The sequence below is a fragment of the Octopus bimaculoides genome, chromosome 4 (assembly GCF_001194135.2).
Source record: "Octopus bimaculoides isolate UCB-OBI-ISO-001 chromosome 4, ASM119413v2, whole genome shotgun sequence".
Lineage (NCBI taxonomy): Eukaryota > Metazoa > Mollusca > Cephalopoda > Octopoda > Octopodidae > Octopus > Octopus bimaculoides.
This window is the reverse complement of record NC_068984.1, coordinates 56,288,358-56,304,550: the sequence shown is the minus strand read 5'-3', so window position 1 is coordinate 56,304,550 and position 16,193 is coordinate 56,288,358. Positions and strand designations below refer to the sequence as shown.

Here is a 16,193-nt window from a genome sequence, read left to right as displayed (position 1 = left end):
TATATATATCAGGTACACACTGGGGTCAATGTAATCAACTAGCCTCCTTCTCCCCAAAATTTTAAGGCCATGTGCTCTGAGTTAAAATAATTGAGAATCTAAACTGTCTGACAAATGGTAACGAGAAACTCTGAGTAGCAGTTTTTTCTGATATTTTTGTGATGTTTTTACAGCTTTAATAATTATAAAGCATATTACTCTTCCTCTGGTATTCGAGTACTGTTTTCCCCACCCAGTTTCACATTTATGTGCTTACTTTGATATATATGTGTGTGTGTGTGTGTGTGTTTGTTTGTTTGTGTATGTGCGTGTGAGTGTGTGTGTGTGTGTGTGTGTATGTGTATACCTTGGGTTTGCTACAGTTTCCATCTACCAAATTCACTCACATGGCATTGGTCAACCGAGGGCTATTGTAGAAGATATCTGCTCAGAATGCTGTATAGTGAGATTGAATTGGAGACCACATGGTTGCAAGGTGAACTTCTGAACCACATATTTGTTCTTTCATTTTCTAAAGAGTTTGAAATCATAATACATGAAATTACATCAGGTGGTAGTACAACACCTTATCTATGTCAACTAATTTTTTTCACTGTTTGCTTGCAATTAAATTCTAATCTTTATTTTTTGTTCTTAGGACACCTTCTTTCCAAATGCTAGATGCCCTGCAAAATTTAGATGGATTAGAAAGACCTATAATTCATTTTGAGGATGCGTACCAAGTTATTCCTTGGGTTACATGTTCAGGCACGTAAGTAGACAGATCAAAGACATACCCTTCTCATCCTTCTTCCATCTATCATCCCAACCATTTCTATATTTCTTTCATGTAACTTTTCATTCTATTCTCTTTTCTTCTTTCTCTTTTTCTATCATCTTTGTTGTCATTTCTTTTGTTTCTTTTCTTTATTATTGTTTTTGAATTTTTCATGTTCTTTCTTTTGAGTCTTCCTTCTTTCTTCATATTCTTCCCCTTCCTCTTTCTCCTCTTCCACTTCCTCTCCTCTTTCTTCTCCTCTCCTTCTTACCTCTTTCTTCTCCTCTCTCCTCTTTCTTCTCTTCCCTCCTTCCTCCCTCACCTTTCCTCTTCCATTTCTCACCCTCCCTGCTCCAGCTCTTCCACCTCCTCCTTTTCCATTCTTCTTTTTTTGTTTTGTTCCTGGATCTTGGAAATGAAATGAAGATGGAAAGTAAGAAAAATGTTTTCATAACCTAAGAGCTATGCTGAGTGGAAAAGGTGCATCCAAATGAGCAACAGTGGCATGAATATGATGCAGAACAATGTTTCACAGAACAATGATTATAGGTTTGATGTGTCGATGTCAAGTCAAAGAAAGGACATCAGGTGATGCTCCAGCCCAAATGTGACAACATTTTCTGTATAGTGGTGAATAAATGCTTAATGAATATTAAGAATGAAATCAGAGAAAAGATGGTCAGCTCAATAGAAAAACATTTTTTATCTGTTACATACTTCTTTATATTTTGGGGCTTAATGTTTGTTAGAAAAAATTTTAAGTTTGTAAATTTTGGCATTTGTAGAATAAATTCATGATGTGGTAATTATACAATTAGAGTTTTTAATCCCATCACATAAAATATATTTGAGTATTAAAATAACATTTGCTAATGAGTGTGGACATGAATATCTAAAATAATTTTCATTGCTCTTTGTTTTTGTTTAGGGGTTTTTGTACTGAATGCGAATCAAGGAACAGAACAATTTCATTGCTGGCCTGGAAAAATTCAACCAGTTTGATACCAACTTTTGACTTATTCTCTGTTCCTCTTTATTGCACATGTATTCCTGGCTAGACTGTGTTAAAGCAATTCAAACATTTCAAGCATTATCATTTAAATACTTTACATCTTTCTTTAAAGCAGTACATTATATACATTTCATTATATGGATTGCATTGTACTCATTCATTGGAATAAACTATACTTCTGAGATATGTGTCTGTAATGTTATGCTGATATTAAATATATTTGTATTATGTTTTTTGTATATTTACTAATGATAAAATAGTAGGCACAGGTTGTGTAGTTAAGAAGTTTGTTTCCCCACAGTGTGTTTGGAGACCACTACCACTGCAGAACATCCTGAGTAAGTGTCTTCTACTATAGACCTAGGGCGACCAAATCCTTGGGACTGGATATAGTAGGTGGAAACTGAAAGAACTATACAAACTGAAATACAGTAGTACCTTGGTTTTTAAACAACTCCGATCATGAATAAATCATGCTTTATATATCATCATCGTTTAACGTCCATTTTCCATGCAGGCATGGGTTGGACGGTTTGATTGGGATCTGGGAAGCCAGGAGGCTGCACCAGGCTCCAGTCTACCCTTCCTAATGCCAGCCACTCTGAGAGTGTAGTGGGTGCTTTTTTATGTGTCACCGGCACAGGGGCAAGAGAGAGCTGCATCGACCATGATCAGATGGTGCTTTTTACGTGCCACTGGCATGGGAGCCAGTCAAGGAAGCACTGGCATCAGCTACATTCGGATGGTGCTTTTTACGTGCCACTGGCACAGAGACCACAACTACAATTTCCATTTGATTGTGATTTGATTTGATTTTGATTTTGATGTACTTGACTCAATAGGTCTTCTCAAGCACAGCATGTTGCCCTACAATCCAAGGTACTTTTTGAGTGGGCTGGTTATGCGACTCTGGTGTAGGTTACAGCTGTGAACTTGCTTTACTTGCCACATATCTCCAGAGGCTTTGGTCTTTTGTCATTGCCTCTGAGGCCCAATATTCGAAGGTCATGCTTCACCACCTCATCCCATGTCTACATGGGTCTCCCTCTATCCCAGATTCCTTCCACTGTTTGGGAGTGGCACTTCTTCACACAGCTATCCTCATCCATCCGTAGTACATGACCATACCAACACAAACGTCTCTCTTGCACGCCACATCCGATGCTTCTTATATCCAACATTTCTCTGAGGGAGCTTACACTCTGTCGTGTGTGCACACTGACATTACACATCCAGCAGATCATGCTAGCTTCATTTCTTTCGAGCCTATGCATGTCTTCAGCAGTCACAGTCCATGTTTCACTGCTGTGAAGCATAGCAGTTTGCATACATGCATCGTACAATCTACCTTTCACATTAAGCGAGAGGCCCTTTGTCACCAGTAGGAATAGGAGCTTTCTGAACATTGCCCAGGTTATTCTTATTCTAGAGGTAACATTCTATGAGCATCCACCCCCCACTACAGACTTGGTCACCTATTGGTGGTTTTACTCGAAGGAGATATTTGCGAAGTGTTGTATTACTCTTGAATACTCTCCTGATGTCATATGGGTCGCATATCTTTTGTATCTTTTCGGAGAGGCCTTTCACATAGGGTAGACAGACTGTGGACAGTTTATTGGCCTCATCCTCTCTCTTCTTCATAATTGGAGTGGATAGTATACTTTTGGGGTAGTTGTTGCTTAACAGATCGTTATTGAGCTTGATCAAACATTGTGCAAAGAATCTAAGTAGCGATCGTGATACACACCATGAAGAAGTGATCAAGCGGAATGTTACGCAAGTCTGCTATGGGAGATGTAATTGAGTCAGGCAAATTCAAACAAACTTGATCAAACACTGGATGTTTTCTTTAACTAAATGCAAAGTTGGCCCTGATGAGGCAGCTCTATGGTCAAAGGGAGTTCCAACTAAGACCTGTCTTTTTTGCATATTTAGGACTACATTGTTGAATATGTCTCTTTTCTAAAGATAGTAACTTGAAATTTAAGAGATTTGGTTGCTGTTTCTAGTAGGCTGAGTGACTACTTGCATTCAGTTTACTTCATTGGCTTCATATCTATTATGTTTTGCTTCTTTTTCAAGAAAAGATGGAAGTATAATTAAACTTTTCAAGAAAAGATGGAATATAATTATAGTACCACATTCACTGTAAAATATTAACCCCTAAGTTCCATGGTGTGATGGATAACTATCTTCATAGTCATCTTTCATATCATGGATCTGCTCTTGAAGAGAATGCATTCCTTGAAGCAAAGTTGTATAGAAGACCAATAGTTTCCCATACTGTGGATCAGTTCTCTCCATACAATTGATTTTGTTCAAGAGAAAGCACCAGGACTGATACAGTTTAGTAATAAGTGTTGTCACAGAAAGTGTCAGAACAAAGTTGAGGACAGTTGCAGGCAGCTTTAAGGACCCCAGCTCCTGATTTGTACTTCTTTGGTATGATCACTTTTCTAGGGGATAGGATTGGATGGATAAAAGACTTAGTTGACCTAAGTGGGGTTTGAACCAGAAGGCATTTTGCCCATATATGTACCTATTAAAGTAAATTGACAACATAACAAATGAAGTCCATCACATAAACAGATTTAATCATACTGTATTTACAATAAATGGTGAAATATCAAGTAGCATACAAAGTCTTCAACTTCCTGGCAGAATTGACCAAATAAAAAGAAAAACCAAAGGAGAAAAAAATAACAGTCAAACTAACAAAAAGTAGTATTAACTATGATATCACTGTTCAGAATAATTCTAGGACAAATTTGCACATGTATTAACATCTGTGTGTGTGTGTATGTGTGTAATAAACATTAAGTGCAATTACTATAACACTGGTTAAAACCACTTCAGTTAAAGTGAAAAGGAAGCACAATAGTTATTCTGCTGGTTCGAGGAATGTGAAATGTTTTGCTTTTTCTTTAATTTATACCAGCTGCACCCAAGTTTCAACCAAAGACAGTAAAAGTCAACAAGTTTTTGCATCTAAAGATGTAAGCAGGCAATGTGCTATGCAATTGAAAATAAGAAAAAAATCTGATATCTGTGTGTTAAAACCCTACCCTCAATATTATTATTAGTAGTAGTAGAGGTATCATTCTCTTATATTGTGTTACCAATAATAACATGTTTATTTTTGTACAAAACTTTCTTTTAAACATAGTCCTTGTACAATTAAAAAAAAAAAATCAGACAAAAGATTCCCACTTTTTATATATTTTTTTCTTCTTTTGTTGGAATATAAGAAGAAATTGCGAGTAAGACATTTCGATGCTTTCAGCAAATTTCTATTGCTGAGTTATGTTGTTCCAAACTACCACTCCTTTCGTCGTAGTCATATATTGAATTTTAACATTGATACAAAGTCTTAATTTTTATTATGGTGGGGAAGATACAATTGGCTAAAATCAACTTTGGTTATTATTTTGACTTGGAATTTATTAACCCTTTGAAGGCTGAATATCAAAGTCAACTTTGGCAATACTTGAACGTAGAATACAAAGGGACATAACTAAATACCACAAGGTATTTTGCTGTCTCACCTCTGTTTCTGTTAATCCGTCCACCTTGTATATTGATATAGAATTTGATTTATCTTTCTATTTCCCCTTTTTCACTCTATTTTTTCATTTTGCTCCTAGAATCCTGCAATAGTGAATGGGTTAAATATGCCAGTGAAAAGAACACAAGTAATGTGAAATTGTTTATAGTGATACCATAGGAGCAATTACTACAAATCATTCTAAATATTTACAGTAATGAAGATAATTACAATAAATAAATGATTTCAATAAGTGATGATGAATGATGATGATGACAATAAAAATAATACTTAATGTTTTTAAAAAAAAACAAACAAATAAAAAACAACAACAACGTCAAAATTTCAAATAGTATTTAGTATTAGGACATTTTTGAAGAACATTTAAAGCCAATCAAGAAAATATAAAAAATAAAGATAAAATGAGAAAAACAACAACAAAAACACATTGAAAACTAATTTACTATTATATAAATGCATATTGATATTTACATAATTCATCATATAATGAAAAATAAAATAAAAATAAAATAATGATACAGGTAGTAATAATAATGATAATAATAATAGTAACTATAATTACAATCAAAGAACAAAAAATATTGGTTGCACATTAAATTTGATTCTAATTGAATAACTTTCATTTTTCCTTTGACATTTTAGTGTCATTTAACATATGATATCACATTGTCCAACTAAAGGTAGACATAAACAGATGTAATAAAGTATTTACATGGTGTGTGTGTGTATATATATATATATATATATATATATATATATATACACATACACACATAGATATACACATAGTAACATACATATATATGCACACAGTCACTCACACACACACACACACACACACACACATACACACACATATATAGGTATTTAATAACTAAGAGTGTGTAAAACAACCTGTAACTAACTACTTGTCTTTAAATGCAATGGAAATAATTTTATAAAATGCAATAAATTTCTGCTTGAATAAACAGAAAAATAGAATAGAAAATTAATATAGTAACAAAATACAATAATAAAAGTCCATAGATAAAGTTATTCCTTTACACAACCACTGGTTACCGCTGTTAGTAGCCAATGGTTTGGTTGTTAGTCACCAACAAACTTTGGTTGTAGTTTGCTAATAATCTTGGTTATTAGGTACCAGTAATTATTGGCTTGGTTGCTTGTTACCAACAATTAGCTGTTAGTAAGCAGCAATTAATTACCATATAAGCAATCATTGATTTGTTGTTATCAGCAATCATTTATTGTTGGTTGATGGTCAACATATCTGGAATCATTTGTTTTGTTGGTGACCACCATACCAGCAATCTTTAATCTGGCTGGTGCTTACCATAACAGCGATCTTTGTTTTTGGTTTCTGGTTGCTATACCAACAATAATTGGTTTGTACAGTGGTTACTATACTAGCAAACAGTTTATTTGCTGGTTACCAGCAATCATTGTTAGGAAACTGGTTACTGTCTGGCAAACATTGTTTCACATTACTTGCTACTGCTATATTTTGCGTTAGTAGTTTTCTGCAATCATTGGTAATAACTAATAGTGATGATCTGTTTCTTTAAATCAAAAGCATCAAGCATCTTGTTACATTAGTAACAAACAACCAATTTACTGTTACATGACAGAAACCACATATTTGGCAACAGTTACAAGTTATTGTTAGCCAGCTAATGTTGCTTATAATAGCAACGTTTTTTTCCCCCAGTTTTCAATCCAGCATCTATTGATTTCTGTCTTTTTATACTTTATTTTTAGATTACTAAACTATTATAAATGTATACCAAGATTATGATAAATCAAAACTCTTGGTGATTTCTATTTTTATTCTTTCCTTTCCATTTTATTTTAATAGATTTTTCTTTTATCATTTACCCCTTTTAGTTGAGTATTCATTAGATTAGTTGTTTTTGCCTTTGCCATCGATTAATCATCAAATGCTATGTGTATGTGCATATGTACACATATGTAGTACAGAAATATGAATGCACATATGAAAGCACATGAGTATAAGGAAGAGATAATGTTATAATCAACAGGAATTGGGGTTAAAAAGGGTAAGGACTAGGTTGAATAACAAATACAGGTTTTAGAACATTGATATGGTGTTGCAAGGTCTATTATGCCCTATTATATTTTGATTTATTCTTGCCTTTGCACGAAAGCTCAATCTTTTTTACGGACAGAGATATAAACAATTTTATTGACTTCAAGAGAGAGAGAGAGAGAAATTTAACTCCAGCCAGAGATGATTCATGATTAAAGCATAAAGCATCTAGATTAGTACTCAATCATTTGTGTACTTCTGAGCTGACATAGAGAGCATATATTTTAGGAAAGATGAAGTATGATAATCTTTGTGATTTTCTCTGAGGCTTTGGAAACCATGAAGTTAATGAAATCACATCAACCAGCATCAAAAGAGCATCACAGACTTTACTCACTGTATATTGGATTTTTTTCTATACAGAAGATCATTTTCTTTTATATTTCAGGGGTGGGACATAATCAATCCATGTAGGATTTGAACCAAGGTCCCCAAACATGTTCTCTTGTTTTGTCCAATAACATTGCTTCATAGTTCACAAATGTATTTGTTGAATGATTACATATTTATTTCATCATATCGTTAGTTCATTTCCTGAATTAGAATGAAGTTTCTGTTTATTGTACATCAATTAAAAGTTCAAAACAATAATTGTTGGAATTTCCAAATGGCATTTTAAAAAATAAGTATTTATTTTAATTGGTTAAAACATTGCAACTGATTATTTTTATATTATGTTTATTTTAATTAGTCCATTTACAATGTTGAAGACTCAGTCTTTCAATTTGTTTATATCCACTCCTAGTAATAACACCTGTTATTTTCTCCAGACCTTCTACAACTGTAGTAAGGTTTTGTAGGATAATATAATTTTTTTTCTACTGTTATATAAAGAATGGATTACAAGTGAAAGGAAAATTTGTATTTAAATAAATAACATAATAATCCTTGACTTGCAATTTAATCTACAAGCCTTCAACTAATGCTCAAAATATTTTTAAACATTTTCCTATAAGAATATTTTCTAAACAAAATGGTTAACCATGAAGTGAGTTGACAAATTCAGAATAATTTCAATAGAACTTTACTTCTATAAAGTATAATATAATTTACTGTATAATATAATTTACTGTGAAGAATTGCAGCAGTTGCAAGAATGGTAGATAGTGTACTAATGTTACCAGAGCTGGCTTGAACATGTTCATTGGATGGAAGACGGCTGCATCCCAAAAGACCTCCTGTTTGGAGTGCTTGCTGGAAGACCTTGAAGAACAGTTTGCCTGCTACTGTGCTCCAAGAACTTGCGCAAAAAGAACTTGAAGCTGAAACTGTTAAGCAGAAAGGCAGTGGTAGATAAAACTCATGATCCCTTGCATCAGAGGTGGTATAACCAATCATACTCTTCAGCTTGTTGTATATGTAAAGATAGTGTGGAAGTGTCTGTTACACTAGAATAGCACTGCTAAGCAACTACCAAAAATGCTTAGTGAAACAGAAATGACTTTGTAGCATTGCCATTGTCTTCCAAAACAGACAAATGCCAATACAATACTGTACTAGTAGAAAGTTTTCCTGCTGGGGTTAAGCATTGGGTTGATTAGAGAATTAGAGAAAACTATTTATGAAGATAAAATAGTAGATATAAAGTAGATAAATGTGTAAATAGAAAGAGAAAATGTGAATCCATCATACAAAATGGAGATCACTATTTAATGGGATATTCCTTATTAAAATATTGAAATTTGGTACTCTTTCACAAAGCTTTAGAGAATTCTTTAGTATAACTATCAGCATACAATTAAGTAGTTATGAGATCATGATTGTATGTTTTATATTTTTTAATAGATTCTTTGAATGTTTAACCATAGCGTTTTCTTTATAAATGTATATATCTTCTATGATTCACAAATTAAATACTCATGAAGTAACTATCAAAAATTTAACTAGAAACTGAAAATATAAATTCAAAGAACACAAACATTATTTCCTTTAGTTTTTAATTTAAATGAATTTACTTGAATTTTTAATATTTTTGGAATTAATTTTGATTATGGTGTGAAACATTATTTCTGTGAAAATTTACCAATGAAACTCATTAACCCTGAGTTTCATGGATCATAAGGACGATGCTTTTAATTACTGGGCATATCTACTGTTTATATCAGTGTTTGAGTTATCATTTTCTGGAATGAAGCATAACAATCAGCTTCTTATTTTAATGCAATGTGCTGTAGTTTTAGCCTGTGGTTTCCAGTGTTTCCATAACTTTGTCACTCTATCTTCTTAACTTCAGGAATGCAACATCTTTATTGACTTGTGTCATCCCACTTTGGAAACACCTGGTTTAACTGAAGAGTTAATACAAACCTCTTTATCTGAGTGGAAATCTTAGCTGGGATTTTTATCTGGACCATCAAGTACCATAACTCCTCTTGATATACATAATGATGCTATCACTAATGATATTAACAACTGAAGTTTTACAATTAATAATGTAATTGTAATGATTTCTTCTCTTTTGTTTTAATAATGATAATAATCATCATTTGTACTATAGGCACAAGGCTTCAAATTTTGGTAGGAGGAGGCTAGTCAATTTCTTTGACCTCAGTACTTCACTGGTACTTATTTCATCAACCTCAGTGGAATTTGAACTCAGAATGTAAAGACAGATGAAATGCCCTGAAACAATTTGTCAGGTGTGCTAATGATTCTGCCTTAAAAATAATTTCTAAAATAGGCACAAAACCTCAAATTTGGAGTTAGGGAGGAGTTAGTCAGTTATATTGACCTCTGGTACTTGACTGGTAGTATTTTTTTTATCAACTTTCATCCCTTAAGAATGAAAGGCAATGTAAATCCCAGTGGGAATTGAACTTGTGACATAAAGAAATGTAACTAAATACCACAAAAGTATTTTGTCTACATTGATACCGAATTTGCCAATCCACTGCCCTTATAAAATAATAATGATAATAATAATAATAATAATAATAATAATAATAATAATAATGATAATAATAATACAACATTATAAATAATCATTCTTAACTTAAGATAAAACTGTCAAGCATTAAAAATCATTTGGCCAGAAATATTGGGGGAGGGTAACGGTCAATTATATCAACCCAGCACATTGCTGGTGCTTTATTTTATCAACCCCAGAAGGATGAAAGGCAAAGTTGACCTCAGTGGGATTTGAATTCAGAAGTAAAAAGCCAGAACAAATACTGCAAGGCATTTTGTTTGATGCTTTAGAGCAAAAGTATAAAATGTATTTCATACTGGATTATATTACAATAAATATTGAATAATTTATTCTTTCTTTTTTGCCTAGAAATTTTATGTTTGGAATAAAAAAAAAAAGCAATGGTTTAGCTTCTTTAAAAATACATAAAATAGGTGGGATATAAAGAAAATAATAAAAAGAAAAATATTGAAAAAAAAGCACAAAAAAAAAACAAGGCATGCTTTGATCTTGAGTAATAAATAAGAAATATCACCAGTAGAGTTTGTTAAATCAATTCTTTATACATATTTCTTAGAGAATGAAGAAATGATGAATGGAAAGGATATATGTATCAGATGTGTGTGTGTGTGTGTGTGTGTGTGTGTGTATGTATTTGCACATGGTGGTGAAGAGGAAAAGAGAAAATTATGAATGAAAAACTATAGTTCAATGTGGACATGACATGTATGGGAGAAGGGAAAATGTGGAAAAGAGGTGAAAAAATAATTAAATCTTAGAATTAATGAAAATACTAAATATATTTAAATTGGAAGGTAAACTTAGATTTTAAATCTTTTTAATCTCAAGTTTAACTTTAAAGAAAATAAAATTGAATTTTGAAATGAAATAATTAAAATAGTTTACAAAATTATGAAACTAAGATTTGGTGCTATTCTGTGATAATTTATTAGAATGACTGATGCAGGACATAAAAATATGCCAGCTTACTAATTAACCCTCTTGTTACCATATTTTTGTTGAGATGCTCTGAGTTTCTTTCAATTAATTTTAAATATAACATAGAATTTAGTAAAATAACTTAGTTATCATTAAACTAGTCTTAGGAACATAAATTGTGACTAAGGTTTGGTGGAAGATTTTAATTCAGAACTTTTGAAAACAAGAAATTTGTACTACAGAGCCAGAGGTGGTTTCATGCCGGTTGGTATCAAAAGGGTTAATCTTACTAATACCATCTCAAAGTCATCTTGAAAACAATTAAATAATCTTAACCTCTACAAGGAAGTTAGTTATTAGAATTTGTTTTGATAACAAATTATGAATGAATTTCAATATTTTTGGAAATATAAATAAAACATATAACAAAAAAAAACAAAAAAAACAACAACAATAACAACTAAATAAAATATCGATGTAAATGAAGGTGTTAAGTCAAAATATATGTTAGTAACCAAACCCTTAAAGCTTTCAGATGAAAAATATCATAAGTTATAACATATTCTTTTTTTTTTAATTTTTAACATATTTTTTAATGGAAGCGACTTTGATAATTTTCCCACTAATTCAACGCTGTAAGTGAATTATTGTCTATTTATTGAGCTTTAATCATTCAGAAATCAATTACCTAGATTTTAAAAATATCATTATTTAAATTAAATAAATTTTTTTAATGTGTTGATTTGACAGTTTTGTATAAGAATTAAAGAATTAAAGTGAGTGTAAAGTTACTGTGCTTAAGTTAAACATGCTTATTTCATTAGATTAAATATAAAAAAAAATATACATATTGTATACATATATAAATATATTGACATTATAAGAAAACCATTAGATTCAGAGCTGATATTCAATGAAACAGATTTATCAGCAAAACTTCTTGAAAATGAATATTCTTGGGTGGGGTGAGATTAGCATTTAGTAAGTAACAAAACGAAAAACCCTGCTCTTAAGGTAAATAATGGATGTAAAATAATTTGTTACATTCACATTATGATGCATTTTAGTAAAAACAAATGTAGACTAATTAATTACACTTGATACAAATAATTAGTCAAACTATTTTGGCAATACAGCTATCTTAAGAGTTCATTTACTTTATAGAAACTAGTCTGGTTTACTATTATCTAAATATACTTGGTTTTTCGAATACTGCTAACTTAATATAACATAGATTAAATCATATTAAGATCCTTAGAATCTGGACTAAATAATTAGTAAAAATTAGTACGCTAAACTGAATATATAGTGTGAAAAAAGATGAACAAATATTCTCTCTTTTTAGATATATACTTAAACCATTTAGAGCAAGTGTTTTATCTGTTTAACTGTTTATCTTAATATTCTGATATTTATAATTGAAAACTTAAGACACTGATTTCAATATTGCATTTAAGTTGTGACCATTTCAGGCATTTTATTAAATAACTAATTAAATGAAACGATAGCTTGTATTAATAGTAAAAATAATAACTTAGTAAATGATAAGGTTAGTTTGAAAAATTAAAGGAACAGACTCCATTTACAAAGTTTTCTTCCAGAAAATTAAATGGAGTACAGTTATTATTCATCCTCCTGTTTTGCTGAAAGTTTTTCCTGTTTCTTTGTTTTCTTATCAAATTTCTTAGATTTTCCATTAAAACACTCCAAGAGAAAATCTTCCATGGTTTCATGTAAATGTCTGTAAGTATTGCCTGTGTTCAGACTGTGCTGTTCATCAGTGTAAATCTGAAATATAGACAATAGAAGATGACAACAATGATAATCAATAATGACAATGTGACAGTGGAACAGTGAATGTAAAGTTCATTTGAAATATAAAAAAAAATTGTTCAGACATTTTAAGCATTTGACAGTAACCAGAGGATAGTTTGTTTCCAGGATGTTACATTGGATCTTGATTCTGGCCTGCATAGGTCATATCATAAACCCAATGAGCATCTGAAGTATATGAACCGACTATCAAACCATCCTTGACATGTAATTAGGTCAATAATGAATAATGTTTCTACCAAGATATCCATGCTTTTGGCTAATGAAGAAATATTCAACCAAAACTCTGAATATTACATTGAAACCTTAGTTCAAACTGAATAAGTTGACAGAATTACCTACCTTCCCAAATACTGTATCTATTTGAAACACCAGAAAAATAATAACTTACATACTAGTAGAAAGTGTACAGGTAATAATCTTGATACTACAAAGAATGACAGCCATCATCATGGAGTTAGCTCTGATTTGTGTATGCACTATGGTAATAATACAACTACCAGATTAAATATGCATAATAATAGAAGTCAATGCAATTATAGCAACAGTAGGTACACTAATAATGGACATAATAGGAAAATAATATTAATATTTAAAATATATCAAATAGCAACACTGTTTAGAATAAGGAGCATATTAACCACTAAACCATAGGTAGAAATAAGTGCATCAAAACTCTGGACCCTATTAGTAGCGCCGATGTAAAATATATTCTTTTCTACTCTGGGCACAAGGCGCAAAATTTTTAGGGGTGAGGGGCAGTCAGTTAGATCGACCCCAGTATGCAACTGGTACTTAATTTATCGACCCTGAAAGGATGAAAGGCAAAGTTGACCTAGGTGAAGACAGTAAAAACAAGACAGAACAGTGAAAACAAATGGTAAGGGCTGTTAGGCCAAGACGATAGAAAAATTATTATTTTGAATGCAAAGTTAGATGTGAATGAGAGACAAAAAAAAAATCACATCTTCTCTATAATATGGAGACTGTTGTATACAAAGCTGAGATAACAGCAATATTCCAATGGGAACCAAATGTGTGAAAGAATGTGATAGCAAACGAAGGTCTCTTCACAATCTATATCAACCACAAGTCCTCCTTCAATATCCTGCAGAAACATAATTCCACAACCCTAGCCAAGCATGTATGGTTGTTGAAAAAAAAGTGCCTTTGAGCACAGCTTAAAGTGGAGCATACTTCCATAGCTGTAGGAAATCCGGATTATGGCTGGCTGAGAAAGTGGATTTTAATGTGCTCCCAACACCTAGATGTCTACCTGAACAGCAGAAGTGAAATTTTTAATACTTGCCCACATGAAAGGAAGTAAATCTTATCATACATGTGTACCCCATCACAACTATAATCACCAGTCCCCCAACTTCAGCGCTTCACTAATACCGGGGAGACCAGCAAATAGTTTGTCCAGAAGATACACAAATGAACCCACAAGCACACACACCCCTGAACTGCAGACACTGACCCAACGGATTTTTTCCATCACTCCCCAATATAAGCCCCCACAAGAATTGTACCCCTACACATGCTGCATGCATACATAATTGCCCCAAGAATTTAACCAAAACATAATAGAAAGAAAACGCACTAACGAACACCGATGTGTATGCCCGCCACCCACCAGCAAAGGCTATACATATAATACCACAACACATTTTCCATTTCCACAGGAGCATCAACTTTAAAGGTACACTCATTTCCAGAAAACTCTCACCGACTTGCAGCAAAAGCACCCCAGAAATGATGTTTTAATACCAAGGGACATAACTCTTAACTTAACACCTGCTCATTTTGTTTCATCATGTTTTGCACAGCAACTACAAACTGGATGTGTCTATTAACCTCCAACAATAGAGAGCAGTCGCCACATTTCATTCCATAGCTGCTACCTCTGAAGAGCACAGCGTTACATAATTGGAGTATTACCTAATAGTCTGTTGAATCTCTGGTGCGAAACCAATTGGCCATAATGGATATTGGCTGTAATGGATATATAATACCATACACTTTGATTAATATCTATATATAATTATTAGCAACAGAAACAGTATTAGTATGAAAAGCAATCTTTATATCCAACTTAATGTGAATGTTTTGTCAGAATACACACCAAGATATTGCAGTATTCACTTTGAAAGATTCTCTCATAAAGATGCATGATGCCATGGTGCACAAAGGCACAGATATATATTGTAACAGATAAGAATCATCTGGTATAGGTACTTGAGCTGCTAGATCACATGATTCCAGTGTATCGCACTTCTTCAGTAGCAGGTGTCTGGTGACCACATACCAGACAAACCTTACTTATATGATATATAGAGTATAGAGTCTTTCCAGTCAATGATGTCACAAATAACCAGCTATGATATATGTTATTACTTTTATCTCTCAAAGAGAATACTGCAGTATTCTGCATTCTAACAAGTCATCCATGTTAAGTTGGATATATAAATTGCCTTTTGATACTTATACTGATTATTAGATCACTGGAGACCAAGTGAGAAAGAAAAACAACTGGTTTTAGCAGCTGCTAATTTTAATATTAAGAATAAAAATCACTTTCTTTTGACATGATGATGGAAGATTCAATTAAATATACGGTTATATTTGAAACAATCTTACCTGAGTTCTGAAATAGATATTGGCATTGGTCAAAGCTTTAATAAGTTGTGCTGAATGCTGGAAATGGACATTATCTGGAAAAATTAAAATGAGAAAGCATTAATTTAGTTATGACAATTGTTTTAATTGTTCATCTATCTATATATATAAAAATGAGAATGTGTGTCTGTCTATCTGTCTGTCTGTCTGTCTGTGTGTGTGAATCCCTAAAACTCGAGAACTACGCAACCAATTTCATTCAAATTTTACACATGCCTTACTTAGGGTTCCAGTTGTGTTTTAGTCAAAAAAAATTATTAACTTCTTGCAGAGTTCGAGCACACGGCAACATAATATCTCCTCCACTATTTAAGTATTACGTGTCAAAAGTGAAACAAAAACACTCATGTCAAATACTTTCACTTTAAAAATGAAACTATTCCACTAACT

General features: G+C 32.3%; 2 protein-coding genes across 7 annotated transcripts in view; one reads left to right on the top strand and one right to left on the bottom strand.

Annotated features, from left to right (window-relative positions):
- Positions 1-1,951, top strand: part of LOC106877899 (uncharacterized) — a 52,979-nt gene extending 51,028 nt beyond the window's left edge. For all 3 annotated transcript variants that reach the window (XM_052967079.1, XM_052967080.1, XM_014926947.1), the window contains 2 exons: positions 638-751; positions 1,686-1,951. In XM_052967079.1, the coding sequence (XP_052823039.1) occupies positions 638-751; positions 1,686-1,815 (244 nt within the window). In that variant the 3' untranslated portion in view covers positions 1,816-1,951. The remainder of the gene's footprint in view (positions 1-637; positions 752-1,685) is intronic.
- A 2,394-nt stretch (positions 1,952-4,345) lies between these two features.
- LOC106877900 (dipeptidyl peptidase 4) overlaps positions 4,346-16,193 on the bottom strand; it is a 611,833-nt gene continuing 599,985 nt past the window's right edge. For all 4 annotated transcript variants that reach the window (XM_014926948.2, XM_014926949.2, XM_014926950.2 and 1 more), the window contains exons 24-25: positions 15,765-15,838; positions 4,346-13,079 (exon numbers count right to left, since the gene is read on the bottom strand). In XM_014926948.2, the coding sequence (XP_014782434.1) occupies positions 12,915-13,079; positions 15,765-15,838 (239 nt within the window). In that variant the 3' untranslated portion in view covers positions 4,346-12,914. The remainder of the gene's footprint in view (positions 13,080-15,764; positions 15,839-16,193) is intronic.